This window comes from Oreochromis niloticus, linkage group LG18, assembly GCF_001858045.2.
Source record: "Oreochromis niloticus isolate F11D_XX linkage group LG18, O_niloticus_UMD_NMBU, whole genome shotgun sequence".
NCBI classification, from domain to species: Eukaryota; Metazoa; Chordata; class Actinopteri; order Cichliformes; family Cichlidae; genus Oreochromis; species Oreochromis niloticus.
In genome coordinates this window covers 33,456,576-33,472,161 of record NC_031982.2, presented here as the reverse complement: position 1 = coordinate 33,472,161, position 15,586 = coordinate 33,456,576, and the positions used below count along the sequence as shown (strand labels likewise).

At 42.0% G+C, this 15,586-nt stretch overlaps 1 protein-coding gene across 3 annotated transcripts in view; it reads right to left on the bottom strand.

Moving 5' to 3' along the window:
• Window positions 1-11,051, bottom strand: part of slc39a6 (solute carrier family 39 member 6) — a 17,427-nt gene extending 6,376 nt beyond the window's left edge. The window contains exons 1-10 of one of the 3 annotated variants that reach the window (XM_005457646.4): window positions 10,790-11,051; window positions 8,864-8,987; window positions 6,365-6,568; window positions 5,571-6,087; window positions 5,177-5,333; window positions 3,789-3,896; window positions 2,563-2,732; window positions 1,569-1,745; window positions 426-510; window positions 1-118 (exon numbers count right to left, since the gene is read on the bottom strand). The exon at window positions 1-118 is cut by the window's left edge and continues 287 nt beyond it. In XM_005457646.4, coding sequence (XP_005457703.1) covers window positions 1-118; window positions 426-510; window positions 1,569-1,745; window positions 2,563-2,732; window positions 3,789-3,896; window positions 5,177-5,333; window positions 5,571-6,087; window positions 6,365-6,546 — 1,514 coding nt within the window. In that variant the 5' untranslated portion in view covers window positions 6,547-6,568; window positions 8,864-8,987; window positions 10,790-11,051. Of the gene's footprint in view, window positions 119-425; window positions 511-1,568; window positions 1,746-2,562; window positions 2,733-3,788; window positions 3,897-5,176; window positions 5,334-5,570; window positions 6,088-6,364; window positions 6,569-8,426; window positions 8,772-8,863; window positions 8,997-10,789 lie in introns of those variants that run through there. The other 2 variants (XM_019353977.2, XM_005457647.4) reach the window with 2 other exon arrangements.
• Between the last annotated feature and the right edge of the window lie 4,535 nt (window positions 11,052-15,586).

Genomic DNA, 15,586 nt, shown 5'->3' with positions numbered 1-15,586 from the left:
TGCGGCGAAACGACGGACACCTGCGGCGCCAGCATCACCTGCTCCTCCTCCGCCACGCTACTGCCGTGCAGGCTGCTTGAGTGGTCGCCAAACGTGCTGGCGCCGTTAGTCTCCACATCTGGAGACACAATATGGAGATCTGGTCAGGTTAGGCCAGGAAGTCGACCTCCGCCTGCGCCGTTTCAGAGGTCAGAGCTCTGTTCTCTATGGTGGATCGAGCTGCAGCTCTTAAAGCCTTCACCAAGCCGGTACACGCCAAACATGACATCACAGTTGCCAATATGCACCAAGCTGACACGAGCCTTCATACAGAAACACACCTCAGCTCTCGGCTCGAGTGACGCTCGGCTTCACTTTGAGCCAAATCCTCAGTTTTTGAACAAAACACGAAATAATTCACCGACTTTGTTTCGTTACTCTCTCACCTTCACTCGGCTTCACGCTGTTCTCCTCCAGCGCCGGCTGTTTCTCTGGATCCGCTTTCTCGTTCTGATCCCACTTCTTCTGGATCTGCGTGGAGTTCGTACAAACTCATCAACATCAACATGAAAGGACCAGTTTACAGTTTTCTTACAGCAGCACGACGGCTTGTAGGCCAGAATACTTGTTACCATGAATGCTGTCCAATTAAACGTCTTAATTTTACCTCCATTTTTGTTCTTACTGTTAAGTCAGATACCAATTTCTCAACAAAACAAAAAAAACCATGAGATGAGAAATAAATAGTTCCTTTAAGAGTGAACAATCAGAAAAGAAAATCCACGTGTTAAAAAGAGTTATTGTTCAGGTTTTTAAAAATTGCGACCAACTTTGTAGCTGCGGCGTGCAAAGTGTCACAATTAACTCTCTCTGTCACAGAAATGCACCGAGAAGGAAAGCTGATGGTAAATCAGACAGTTTGTGTCCGACTGTATCTTTGCAAAGCGTAAACAGAGCACGCATCGATTTTTCATGACGTTTGAAAAAATAAAAAACTGCAAAGTCATGTTGAAACCAAACACCGGCGGCGATGTGGAGCCACGCAGAGGGAGCAGACTTCAGAAACTCACTCAACTGAAAAAAGGCGACGACAGCAAAAAATGTTCCTCTGAGCCAAACCTCAAAGTGTTTGAGCTGAGTCGGGGATTTTTGTGAAAAACTGAAATTTTGAGGTGTTTGTGTTCATCCAATTTCATGGCAGAAGGCTGCGCTGCACACTGCATGTAAACTATGTGATCAAACAGCTTTTTTAATGAAATCTCCCACACGTCTGTGAAGCTGTCTCAGAGATCTGTGCAAAGCCCCAAAAAAAGATCCTTTACTTTGCTTTGACATCAGGATGTTTGGATTTCTGCAGCTGATGTTTGTCAAACTGGCCGTCGTGAGCCGTCTGTGTGGAGGTCTGCCTGTAAGACTGTGACTGATGCTCTGTTCTTACCTTTAGTTATTAATTGAGGGCTTTAAAGTAACTAAATTCTAAGTAAGAGCGGGCTGTATGATGTGACTCGGGTCTCAGTGTCTGCACGAACAACAGGAATCAGGAGTGTTAAACGTCATTCTGACTGTTAGAGAAACTCGCCGTCTCTGACCTTCTGTTTCTTCTCCTTGTACATTTTTCCGAGCGTCAGGAAGTGCTCGATGAGAAACATGAAGTAGACTCCACTCAGAGCCGTCAGGCCCTTCCACACCGCGTCCAGGTTCTCCTCGTGCTCGTCGTGGTGTCCCGTCATCGCTGCGTCGTCATGGTGATGGTGGCCTCCCTGAGACTGATCACACAGCGTTAGCTTAGCTTAGCATAAATATGTGACACAGGGGGGCAGCAAGAACTAAATATTTAGACTGAAAGTATCTCATGTATGTGGAGTAAATATGAAGCTGCTACCAGCAACCCGTCTGAATGTTTACAGACTGATGATGATGATGATGAAGCTCTTTATTATCAGAACAAAAGCAAACAGACAGAAAAACTGTCACAAATCTTTCTGTAAAAGGGTTACAAAATGTTCTTTATCTGACTGTTCTTAAAAAAATAATTTAAAGTTGCTTGTTATGATCTTTGAATGCATATGATGTCACACACATGACATATGATCCTCATTTATGATGTGTGGAGTCTGCGTGTCTATGAATGTGTAAACATGTCGCAATGGCCGCTTCCCTTTTGTCCACATCACTCTTGAACAAGACGTTTTCAGTCTCAGTGAGTTTTAACTGGAAAAATGAAGAATATGATAAAATAATAGAATAATTAGAGGCTGATCAATAAATTGGCTGCTGATTAGAATCAGAGACGTGATCTACCGGATAGATCATTGATTACAAATCTCTGTTTAGTGTGAGAATCGCACAGTTTGGTTTTAGAGCTCGACAAAGAGTCAAATTTGTTAAATAAAGGATTCAAACACACTGGCTTCACCTCACTGCTGCATTAGATTTATAAACGTGCAGCGAAGCAGCATCTCTGTCTGCTGGCTCGCTCTCCGCTGTGTTCAACCACCGAAGTCGCAGAATCGCTTTAATTTGAGAGCATGAACATCACGTGTTGTAAGACTTCCTGTGTGTCAGGTGGTCGCAGGGACTCACGTGGGGGATGAGGTGCAGGAAGGCGTCGCCGCTCAGCGTGCCCACGGCCAGCGCCACCAGGAAGCTGAGGAGGAACTTGAAGAAAACTTTGTTCATGAGCGGGATGAGGACGACGCCGAGCAGAGACAGCAGGCTGATGATGGTGATGGAGAGGAACCCGCCGACCCACGCTGCAACACAAACACAAGCTTCAGAAACATCGTTAAAACGCTGCTGACAGACAGGACGGCACCGTCTCTGCTTCCAGAACACGGCGCTGTGATTCTTCAACTTCAGGCAGAAACTCAGTGCCGACCCAGAGCGATCCCTCTGAGTCATGACCTCAGACTGGTTTCACTCTGCTGAGCGGGATGAACTCTACAGGTCGTCCAGCAGCAGCTTTCTGTTGCTGTCCAAACAGTAACTGCAGACTGCTGGACGGACACGTTCACAGGAGCATATATTTCACTTTAAAGATGCCAATTCTCACCCGACACGAGTCTGCAAACGGAGCTGCTCGATGAATAATCAGTTTTAGTTTGATTCATCTGCAGCGTCTGACACCATTCATCAGTCTGGCAGCGCTGTCACATTATTTTCATCACACTATCGGACATTTCACAATTAAATTTACAGACTACATGTCGTCATCCATCCCACGATTACTACACTGTTGACACACAGCTGTGATTTCCTGAATACATCAGCAGCTTCTCTGACCTCAGTGAACGCTTCACAACTTCCACTAACTGGATGTGTTTACGTTCAAGCTCAGTCTCAGCACTGACAGCGCCGAGTGTTTGTGCAGTGAGGTCAGTCATTACAACATCAAACCTCCTGCTAAGAACCTTCAGAGTTATTTTTCACCAGGGTTCAAATTTGACATCCAGTCTTGTTTCTTTTACTGTCAGCTGATAACTTAAAAACATGTCTCATTGTCCTCAGACCGTCTTCATATCGACATATTTACTGCAGACTTTAAGTTTATACATGTGCTTTTATAAAATATGTGCTTGAATGCGTTTGTATTTTTGAATATGTTCAGTTCTTTATGTTTTTATCCAAACTGTGAAATGCTTTATGACTGCATTTTAAAAAGTGTGATACAAATACCATGTTTACATTTCATATTAGCAGTATTATTATTTTTATTAATACTATTTTTGCAAAAAGTGATCTGAGATTAACTTTCCTCCCACACTGGGTGAGGAGGATTAGGTGGTGCAGACTGCTCACATTAAACGTACCTGTGGTGATGTTTCTGCTGTTCTCCCCGCCCATGTGCTCACTGTGGTCGTGGTCTGAGTGGTTGTGGTCTCCATGGTGACCGTGAGCATGCTTGTGATGCTTATGCTCTAAAAACAGGAAGAAGGAAAGATGAAAATCAGAAGTTATTACTTCATTCTTACAAATTTAAAGAGCCGTAAGGCTGCGGTCAGAGGACCGGACACTGTGACACGCAGAGTGTAACTGGTTTAAACTGGTTCATCAGATTAAACACTGCAGGTTTAAACTCAACACAAACACACTGATGATGATGATGATAAACAAACAGTTCATCTAAAAATACAAAATGCTTTTGATCCTCGGTCGGTGGCAACATTTCCCAAACACTCGGATCGGTTTTTTCCAGCTGATCAGCAACAAGAAAACTGGGAAAACCATCAAATCAAATATCAGGATCAAAATATCCAGATCACAGCAATCAGACCACAAAGTCAGAGTCTGACAGCAGTAATCAGCTGTAGTCCTGCTGCCTGAGGGGTTTAATCCTGGTGGGAACTTTCCTCAGATGTTCAAAGGCCTGGAGGCAGACGGAGCTGCACCAGGAGGAAACTATTTTAATTTGAATGCAGTTTGTAATATTGGCTCCAAATGTTTGGTGATAACACAAAGACCGTCGTGCATTTTGTTCCTGCGTGACGCTCGTTTTGGTCCTTCAGTGTTCCTTCTTTTCTTTCCTTCCAACCAGCCGTTCACTTCACATTTAGTTATTATTTCCAGTTAACTCATCACTGTCCTTTACCCTTGGAGTCATAATAGATGAACCAGATGAACCTGTCCTCCACCACCTCCACCTCGTTTTTATTTGGTTTCATTTGAATTATAGTGAAGGTTGAAGAAACTGCCTGTAAAGGGTCCCATGTTAAAGTTCAGTAACAGCATGTTTGTTAAAGAATAACTGTGTTAAATAATCGAGTTACCAAAATGATTCTGATTGGTGACGTGGCTGAGCAGCCTGTTTATTCCAGGACAGAGTCAGCACTCTCTGAAGTTAAACACACACTTTCACTGTGAGTATGTTGTTCAGGCTGCAGCGAGCGATTCATGCAGCAGGAATGTGATTTTACCAGAAGATCAAACAAAGTGCTGCAAACGCTGAGCCAGGTTCACCGCTCAGCCCAACAGCTTCAAACAAAGAGCAGCTAAAGTCTGCTCAAAGAAGACGTCAGTCATTAGATTTTACAGCAGAGGCAATAAAATCTCGACTCAACAAAAAATAAAATGGTCGTTTTTCCTTGTTCTGCTTTTTGCTTTCTTATTATTTCTCTGATATAAAATAACACTGAAGTGATGATCAATCAGCAGCTGCAGACATTTTCCTGGAGATACTGATGAGGAGTTTTGGTCCTACCTCTCGCCCCGTGTGCCGAGGCGTCTCCGTGCAGCACGCACACTCCTCCATCGATCTGGTTGAGGAGGGCGGGGCAAAGAAAACTGAAGTCTCTGAGCGTGACGCCCGCCTCCTGAGACATCCCGTGTGAGGAGAGGATGAAGGAGGCGTTCAGACACTAGAGGGGAAAAAATTATACAACAACATTGAGTAAACACAGATTTAAAGAGACGAAGACCACAAAGGTGCACACAGGTTGCAAAGCGGCTTGCAGATACAGAAGAAACGCGGGATTAAAGCAGTTTGAAGAAAACACCTGATAAGAGATTTGATTTATCACATGAACGAGTACAAACATCTCGGCTGACATCAGCTGATTTGCTGACTGTGGCTGAGCCAGAAACCAGTGTCGTACCTCTGAACTGTTCTGGCTGTGGCCGTGGGGATGATCCTGTTCATGGTCATGGTCGCTGCTTGCGGTTGCCTGTGTCTGGCTCTCAGTGACGGCGGTCCTGGTCGTTTCTTCCCCTGATGGTCGTCCCTGGCTTCCATCTTGTTGTTTCACCACGAGCTGAGCTCTGTATGTCACTGTGGTGCCGACCTCCTGAGCCGCCGCCGCCGCCACCACTGTGGTTTTCTTGTCATAGAGGTTTCGACAACTATCTGGATCCTCGCTTTTCTTTCCCACGGCACCGTCGTGGTTGTCGGGGGTCTCTGGAAACTTCTGGGGCTGTGAAAGGTGTTTTAGGTGATCAGAATTGCTTTCATGGGGATGGTGGTGATGGTGGTGGCCTTTGTGGTGGTGGTGGTGGTGGTGATGGTGTCCGGGTTGCTCGTGATGCTGCACCATAACAGTCCTCATGCGATCCAGCCCAACGCTCTGAAGGAGGCGCTTTAACCCGGCCAGAGAGATGGTGCCGTTTTCTCCATATCTGTCAGATTTAATTGAACAGAACAATTAAACATGGCGCAGTAACACGGTGTCTGCGGGACTTTTAAAATAACAATTTCATGTAAAAAGTATAAAAGACACTGCAGGCCTGCAGGTGTGTGTGTAAATCTATGCAGTCAGCAGTTAGTGTATATGTGAGAGTGAGGCCTGCAGCCACCTGTGCAGCTAACACACAGACTGAGGATCGATGGCTTTAGCTGCTGACTAACAAACCAGCTGCTGGACTAGCTCCACCTGTCTCACTGCCAGGAGCTCACCTGTTGAACAGAGCCTCCAGGTGTTCCCTCCGGCTCTGCTCGGCTCGCTGGGCGTCGACGACAGAGGACAGTAAACGCACCGCGCTGTTGGTTTCCATCGTGGACCCGCTGCAGTCTGTAACGGCGCCTAATGAGTCGCCGCTCAAGGTGAAGAGAAACATCAGAACCAGAACTGCACTCATCTCCTCTTCTCTCCTCTTCTTCCTGTGGAAAAAAACAGATGTTAGATATGTTGACATGTCAACAAGAGACAACGCCAAGAGTGAAACTATTACATTTGTTTTATTCTTGGACTCTATTACAGTCCTTGTGTAATCGGTGCGTATCTTATCCTGGGCCTTGGTGCGGCGCCTCAATTTATCCTCTTCCACAAACTGTTATTAGCCCCTCCCACCTAAAGCCAAAATTCTTCTGATTGGCTGCCCCTCGTACACTGGCGAGCTGAGCAGTAGATGAAACTGAATCTTTTTTAATGACTGATTATTGATGTAATTTCCCAAAAGATGTTTGATTTATTCTATAGACAGAGCAATGAAGCATGAGGCATCATTTGGGGACACTAACTAATTAACACTGGATCATAAACAAAAAATAAACTCCAATATTGAAACTGTAATATTCTGCTGCTACTAGTATACTGTACTATTGTATATATAGATATAAATTTCTTCTCCCTTGTATAGTGTATATTTTCTTCGACTGTTGCACAGTATTGTTGTTCTTAGGTATGCTGCCTTGTCCACTTTGCTGCAGTAACAATGTGAATTTCCCATCTCTGAGACTAAGAGAGTCTCTCTCATATTATCTGAACAGATTTCCAATTCACTCATTATCTGAAGGAACCTTCATCCTTCTCTGAGACTATGTTTGCTTTAGCTAAGTTTAACTAGGTCGCAGTTGCAGAATTTTTCACCCCTACGGATAACTGATAAAAAACAACCCTTATTACATATTTATATCGCCTATTTATATGTAACATCTACACTTAAAACCTAATATTAAAATAGTAACTTAACCTCTTTTCATACCTTTAAGTGGATTAATTTTCATCAAAGATCTATGGACTGTATCTCCTAACTCAAAAAAACGCTCCTGCTCCATCTGTTTTACTCTAATTACCAATGTAACTGAAATCGTAGCCCACCTGCTGTCTTTAACTCATGTTCATGGAGATTTAGGGTTTTTTTATTGTGATAACTGTGAATTATGATAATAAATAATAATGATAAATAGCAGGTTTATATTAGATAAATAAAATAAAATGAATATATTTTTAAAAGCCACAAAAAAACAGCTCCAGCATTCATCACAGGATACTAATGAAGGATCTATAATCATGAGTGTGTGGTAATTTCCCCACAGCCTATAGGTGACGCCATTCTCAAGTATAGCCATATAAAAAGAAATCACAGAAATTCCCCAGCTTACTGAGTCATGTCTGTCTGTATTACTATTTAAAGGATTCACCATTTCACCCTCTAAATAAGAAACCGAGGAAACAGACTGAGACTCTGCTTTTCTGAGGAAGTGAAAAAACTTTACTGAGTCAAAGGGAATTTTAAGCGCTCACTACAACATTACTGCTTAAATGTCCTCACTACTTCAAGTATTGCAAGAACTTGCAGTCGAGACTCACCCAGTAAGTAACTACAGATGGAACAGATGCGCGCCACAGTTACAGTGAATAAATGACACAATAGAAACATGATTAAACACGGGCAGCCCACCGCGGTCTTCACAAAGTGACAGATGGAAACTGCACAGCAGATGAGATCACTGTGCAGAAAAAAGGTTTCCTCTAAGCCGATCTAAGCAGCAGCTTATAAAGAATTTAATCACAGCAAACTTAAAGTACGCGTCCTTTGACATGAGGAGAAATGTTAAAATTGGACGTTTTCTTAATGGATTTTGGTGTGCTGTTCGTCCAAGTTAGCGGGTGCTGGTTTGGATTATTAGGAAGTTAGCTTAAAATAAGAAACCGATCGTATTAGTATTAATGTATACGAGTGTGCGGTGTTCAATTTTAACGACGAGTGACGATATCACTCTCACAGGCGCTCACCTCCTCCCCTTTAAACGGTGGTTTAGCCGGTTAGCTACGCTGCTACCCCCGGTTAGTTCGTTAAATTTCTCGGAGGATGCTCAAAGACGGTATCTGCCAGGTGACCCGGGCCAGGCTCGGGCCTTGTGCTGCCGAGGCTCGGCCGCTCAAACGGGGCTAATAAAACATACAAAATCCATTCCCGGTGGTACGAGCAGCCACGCGTGGCTGCATTTGACCCGAAACACAAACTCGCACTGGAGGTAAACAGTAACACGTTGGATTTGTGCGCTCCGCACCAGCCGTGTGCCGTGTGCCGTGTGCACAAAGACGACAACCCGGAAATCAGCACCAGCTCCTGCCGCCACCGTGCGGAGCGGACCGGACCGGCCGTGCTGAGGCTCCCGGCGGCCGCAGAGAGGTTTTAAACGAGCCTTTAAATGACCGAAACCACTTACAATGAGCCCTTGTGCTGCTTTTACCCTCTGCGGGGATGAATGAACGCTTCACGGTGCCGCTCTGTCCTCTTCGGTCCGGTAACCACGGCTGATGGATGCGTTACCTTCACGGGCTGCCGGAAATCTGAGCATACAAAGGACGGGGCAGAAGGAGGGAAAAGAAAGGTGATTAGCATAACGAGAAACTGAGCACGCTACCATCACAAAAATAGATCTGACCTCCATGTTTCAATTTAGATTGAATGTTTTACAAAAAGAAAGGCTTTGCACATATTTTTACCAAAGATATTGATAGGATCAGTAGTCTGATAAATGGAGCCACCAATACATCGATCAGTTATATAGTCATTTTTTTAAAACAGTTAGCTACAAAAAAGGAGTTGAAGAAACAGAAATATACAAAAAAGCTACATATTGCTTTACAAAACAATAACTTTAAATATATTATCACAATGGCTATTATATAAAAGATGTAGCACAAATTAACAGGACCCTGCTGGTTTCTGGACTCATCTGATGTTTTATTGTCCTGTTTTATTTAGAGCCAAATGGTGGAGAGCAAATTTACCAACTAATCCTAATGAACTGCAGGAGAAAACAGTAGAGATGCAACACACAGACATGGATAAGTTTGTCATAACGCCTGTCAGTATAAGCAGCCACACTCCCTCCCTTTAAGCCTTAACCCAATCCAAGAGTGTAAAAACTCTGTGGGGAAACTATCCGTAGCAGCTGTAAACACGTTTATTGTAAACATGAAAGGTTATGAGGATTAACTAAACATGTAGGCAGCCTCCAGTGGCCATTCCAGGAACTGCAGTTTCACCGTTCATAGAGTAAACTTTGATGGCACAGGCCAGCTTCGATGACAAACTCCAATTAACCAATGAAAATGTAAATTTTCACGGCTGAACCTTTTCTGTGCTTTATTTCCTGACGCCTTGCAGGGAAAGACTGACCGATGTAGATAAAAAGGCTCAATTTCAGCAGACTTATGGAGCTTATTCAAATTATGCGCAGCGTATAAAATATGTATACAGGCAAAATGCAAATTCTAAGCATGAGCCTTCCTATATAAACATGGCAGAGTGATTCATAGTTTACAGGGACTCACTTTGATCCAAGAAGCAGGAATAGAAAGCTCACAGTGATTTTTGGCACCACAGTTACTGTAATTATCGTCTTCCTGAAGAACAAAACAGATAAATCAGAGTTCTGCTGCTCGGATGTCGACTGAGACGAGTTCGCCTGGTTTGAATTCTTTCACTGTTTGCTGTTTAACGTTCACGCTGAATTATAAATTCTTCATGAGGCCTTCCACAGTTCAGCACCACACTGTCTGTGAGGAGCGCTGGCTTGTTGCCTTTATCATGCATTTCATTTTAATGGACATTTCTTTGTTTTAATCGTAATTTTTTGATAAGTTTATCCCTTTTGACCAGTTCTGTTATTCGATTAATGTTTCTAAAATAGGTTTCATTAACTGGAGGGCCAGGTTGTGTCTGCTTCTCACAGATCGTCGCCCGCCTGCAGCAGCTGATCTGTTGTGCGTCATTACCAGATGTGCTAATGCAGCTGTGATATTTCTATGATTGAATAATTGATTTAAACACTTCCACTTTGGCTTTAAACCACAGTGAATTTGATATTTATGTTTACATATTGTTGATTTATTGTTTTATTATAATAGTTTAGCTCTTTTAGCTGAGGGTCATAAACCTGCACGTGGCTCTCTGTGGCTTTGATAAAAATTAGAGGAATATGGAAACGGACAGTGGGTATTTTATGACATCTTATTGTTATTATTTGTATTTACTGTGAGCATTTGTTTTTCATGCATCAACTGTTAAAATGTGGAGCCTTTACGCAAAATTTGTGAAAGAAAATAATAAATTATAGCCTACATCTGATGTCTTATCCTTTTACCTTTGTTGAATCTCAGCGCTAATCGTTAGCGTGGATGCTAACACCAAAATGTTTAGTCCAGCATCAACGCTGCTGTTTAGTGTCGTTAACTGCAGCTAGAAAGGACCTAGAAATGTCTCTCCTGAGAGTTTGAGGTTTCCAGCTGCTGTCATACTGGTACAGCACTTTAGACAAAGCCTGCTTACATTTTTTGTGCTAATAATTAAACCGAAAACAGGGGAAATGTACTAAAGCTGCCTGTGGCAAAAAAAACGTTAGCGAGTTAGCGCGGATCGCCCCGTGCGTGGGGCTGCACAGGATCAACGCAGATTTGCTGCGTTAATGCAGTTATGACGTTAACGTCATTTCAACGAGATTAACACTGACAGCACTAGTATGAGCACATGGTTTCCTTTAAGCATCCATACATGCATACATTTTAAACCAGTGACTTATTAAGAATTCGGCCCCTGCACAGTTAATATAAAGAAGGAAATTATCCCCAGAGAACAAAACCTTTTTGTAGCAGGCTCTAAACGAGCTTATTTCTGCTGTAAAATTGGGCATTTTAACGTCTGTGGGCAATACCTACATTTTTCAGCCATCCTCAAGTGGTTGTTTGAGGAACTGCAGTTTTTTCATATTTCATGTGTTAGCTTGTTAGCTAAATGTTTATTGTTCATATTTAAAGAATCAAAATTTACATTTTCCCCCCCTGGGGGTTTTATTATCTTTGTTACATTTGCAGAATAAAATAAATAAATCCCAATAAATCATAAAATCCCAGCAGCACATGAATGCATCATAGGGGACCTGCAGAAGTCTTAAGGAGGACAGCAGTGCACAACATGTGACCGAGCGCTGGTATCACGTGACAGCGCTGTCCTGTCCAGGTCTGTCTGAAGGAGGGAGGAAGAGGAGGATTAATGAGGGAAGAGTCAGCATCACTGGTTTCTCAGAGGATTAGAGTCAAGGTTAGAGGGCGAGAAGGAAGGTGATTGGTCGTCTGCAGTTGGTAAACAATAATACACACCAGTGAGGACGTGAATGAATTATTTCTATCTTCAGTTAAAAATAAAATTCTTATGATGTGCGATGACGCTGCAGACTTGACACAGAAGCAAAACTCTGAGCTGGAAGAAGTTCTGTGTCTGTCTGTGATTCTTTTCAGTCACTTTGTGCTTTTTCTCATCATTTTGATGCATATGTGCAGAACATTTGAGTTTCTCTGCAGTGATTTTGCATCAATCTGTTGCCCATTTGTGTCTTTTTGCACTTGTGTTTGTACTGTTTTGTTGGTTTGTGTCTTTTTGGGGTCTTTTTACTTTTTTGTGTGTCTTTCTGTGTCTGTTTGGACTCAGCTTATATCTCTCATTGATTTGTTTCTTTTTGTCTTGTCTGCAGGCCTCTGCTGTCATTTTGCGGCTCTTTTTTTGATGTTTGCCTCTTGGTGTTTGTCATGTGTCTATTTTGTGCCTTTTTGTATTTTTTGTGCTCATTTTAGTTAATCACCTTTCTCTTGATGTGGATCTCCCTGTGGTCAGTTTTTATTGATTCGCCTCATTTCTTACCATCTTTGTGTCTCTAATTCTTTTGCAGCTCGTTACAGGTACAGCTCCTTGTCGTTGTTTTTACGTTAACCGCCTCTTTAACCTTCCTGCACAGTTGGTGATTCGGTAATACTCGTGCAGCTTGTGCTGAAACAAATGCACCTGTCACTGAACTTTGCTTATCTATTCCAGACTGGAAAAATCCTGCAGGTGTGACCTGTTTTCCCGTGACCACAGAAAAGTTCTTTTAACATCATACATGCGTGCACTGTCTAGTTTTGAAAGGTAGAATACTCTTACCGCAGCTCTACTGTTCAGGTTTCGCTTCAGTATGAAGTGTTTGCAGTTCAGAGTCTCACGTTGTGCACAAAGATAACAGAAGATCAGCTGGGGAAGACTCGGTCTCAGAGGAGATAACTCCCCGCTGAGCTGAACGCTGAGCCCAGATGGATCCAAACAATCACCTGACGCCCAAATCTGTCTCCCAACCCTCCCTCAGCACAAACAGTGGTTTGGGTATTCTGTCCACACCTGATCTTTGTGTCGGTGTTAACAGATGAACTAAAGGCAGCTCGTGTTTGTGATAAAAACCAACAGACAAACATGTTTTTGGCTCCTGAAGGATCAACGATATTAAGAGGGTCTGTAAACTCAGACTGTAGAAAAAGAAACGTAAATGACTGAAGAGAACCAGTTTTGTCTTCTTCTTTCATTTATTAGTGACAACAAAGGAAAAGGAACAACTATATAGTTTCATTTTATTATTTTACATATATATATATATATATATATATATATATATATATATATATATATATATATATATATATATATATATATATATTCAAGTTTCAGAGCGTGTTTTTCACCTGTTCATTAATTTCCCTGTTTCTGTTTACATGAACATAATTTTTCATTAAAAAAATGAAGCTTTTCTTTTATTTTAAAAGATAAAATAAAAGTTCACATTTGGATGCAAAAGGAACTGGTGGTGGGATTTCACTTTGCTGTTCTCTACAGCATCGCGACTGTCTCTCCACTCTGATACATATTCCATATGTGGGCATCAACGGAGTGAAGAGAGTCTCTCACTCAAAGAACCAAAGTTACAATGTAACCATGCATTTGACAGTTATGTTACTTTTACTAAAATTTAAGCTTTGTTCTTTAGTTAGATTTAGGCAATGCAAACTAAAAAACTGTCCAGTGCAGGCAGTAACATAGATGTTAGACTTGTAATGCAGAGATTATGATTTGGGATGTTACCACATTTGATCCCCATAGAAGATTATTGAAAACATCCACATGAGTGGAAGGAAAAGTACTTCCTATTCAAATCTATCAGTCTGAAAGTTGTGCTGAGTGTAACAAAAGAAACTATATCCTTGTACACAAACCAACATATTTCTTTTTCATGACTATTCCACCTTTTCTCAGTGAATTGGTCCACAGTGCAGAATGCAAAGCTCTAAAGTTTCTTGGCTCGATCTTTTTCCACTGGCCTTTCTGTTGATGTCAGATGACTAACATGTTTCTCCTACTTTGTATTAAAAATAATGCAATAATGACAGTTGGAGAAGAGGTGGTGTAAATCACAGGATTTCCCACAGGAGCTTGGGATTCATCGCTTATGATGATTATTTTTTTGTCAGGTTTTCCGGTTTTACATGGACTCTTTTAAATTTGAATGTGTTTCCAGCTTTTTACTGTAAAACTGCTGTTTTTGCCGTGAGCTCGTCTTTAGCAGCAGATAATTCACATTTCCTGCTCTGCTGATTATTTGGGGCAGCATGATGGTGCTGAGTGAAAATAATCTGCATTGTGTGCGTTGACTGGAATGTGGTGATGAGTTTTATTTTTGGACCTCAGTGGAGCTTTGTGATACGAAGCAGAAACAGACAGTTTATCAGGCTTGTTAGTACATCCGCAGAAATGATTGTACCTTATTCTAGCTTCAGAGGTACAATGGCAGTACTCTCAAAGGTACTCATTAAACTTTCCTTTTAGAAATGTTTAGTTTTCATTCATTTGGAAATGCACTGACTTTTCTTTTAAGGACTTTAAGGCTTACTAACCACTCACAGCTTTTCCCATCTCACATGTGCACCTCAGCCAGTTCAAAATCACAGATTAACTGAACATGTCTTTGGTCTATGGGAGGAAAACCGGACCGTCCGGAGAGAACCCAGCAGGAAAATCTGATGGAGGATGAGTTTCACTGAACTGAAAGAAATGCTGAAACGTCAGTATTTTATCTGACTTGTTTTGTGTTTGCACAGTACATGTTTTACTGGTTCAGACACCAAAAAAGAAATTAATTTAGTCAACAAATAGTACTAATAGTAACAAGATATTACAAACTACCCAGTTATCACTGGGCATCAAAAACGACTTGGTTCTGGGGGTTTTCTGTTAAAATGCAATGATCACCACTCTTTAAATCTCTTGTTTTTGTGTATATCACCTCTCACCTACATGCTACAGGCACAAGCATTGCATCATTTCAAAGTTATGCTGACTGTAATGAAAAGTGTCATCTAAAAAAGTTTGGGACTGGGAAACAAAAAGCTGGAAAAGTAATAATACTACTGATACTAAAAAAAAACCTTTTATTACAACTGGAGGAACATTTTGCAGCTTATTAGGTTAACTGGCAAGAGTCCAGTAACATAACTGGGTATGAAAAAGAGCATTTTAGAGAGGCAGAGTTTCTCAGAAGTAAAGACGGGCATTCGTTCACCAATCTGCAAAAAAAGAAAAGAAAAGAAAGGGAAAAAATGTGTCTACTGATTGTGGAAAAATTGCAGAATTTCCTCAGTGTAAAATTACTGGAAAAAGCTGAAACTCAATATTCATGCCTGTGATCTTCAGGCCCTCGGGCGGCACTGCTTTACAAACAGATACGATTCTTTCAAATCGCTGCATGGGCTCAGGAAGACCTCCAGGAATCACTGTGAGCAGAGTTCACCGTCCATCCACAGACGCAGGTTAAAGCTCTGTCATATGATGAAGAAGCTGTATGTGAGCACGATCAAGAAATACTTCTCTGGTCCAAAGCTCATTTAAAATGCACTGAGGTGAAGAGAGTTGAAATATTATGGAAAACATGAATTCCACGTGCGTCCAGGAACCATCTGGAACATCTGGAAAGGTACCATCAGTGCTGAAAGGTATATACAGGTTTTAGAGCAACATATGCTCCAATCCACATAACATCTGGATTGCCATGAATGTTAGAGCAAGATGATATTAACCTGTGTTCTGCGTC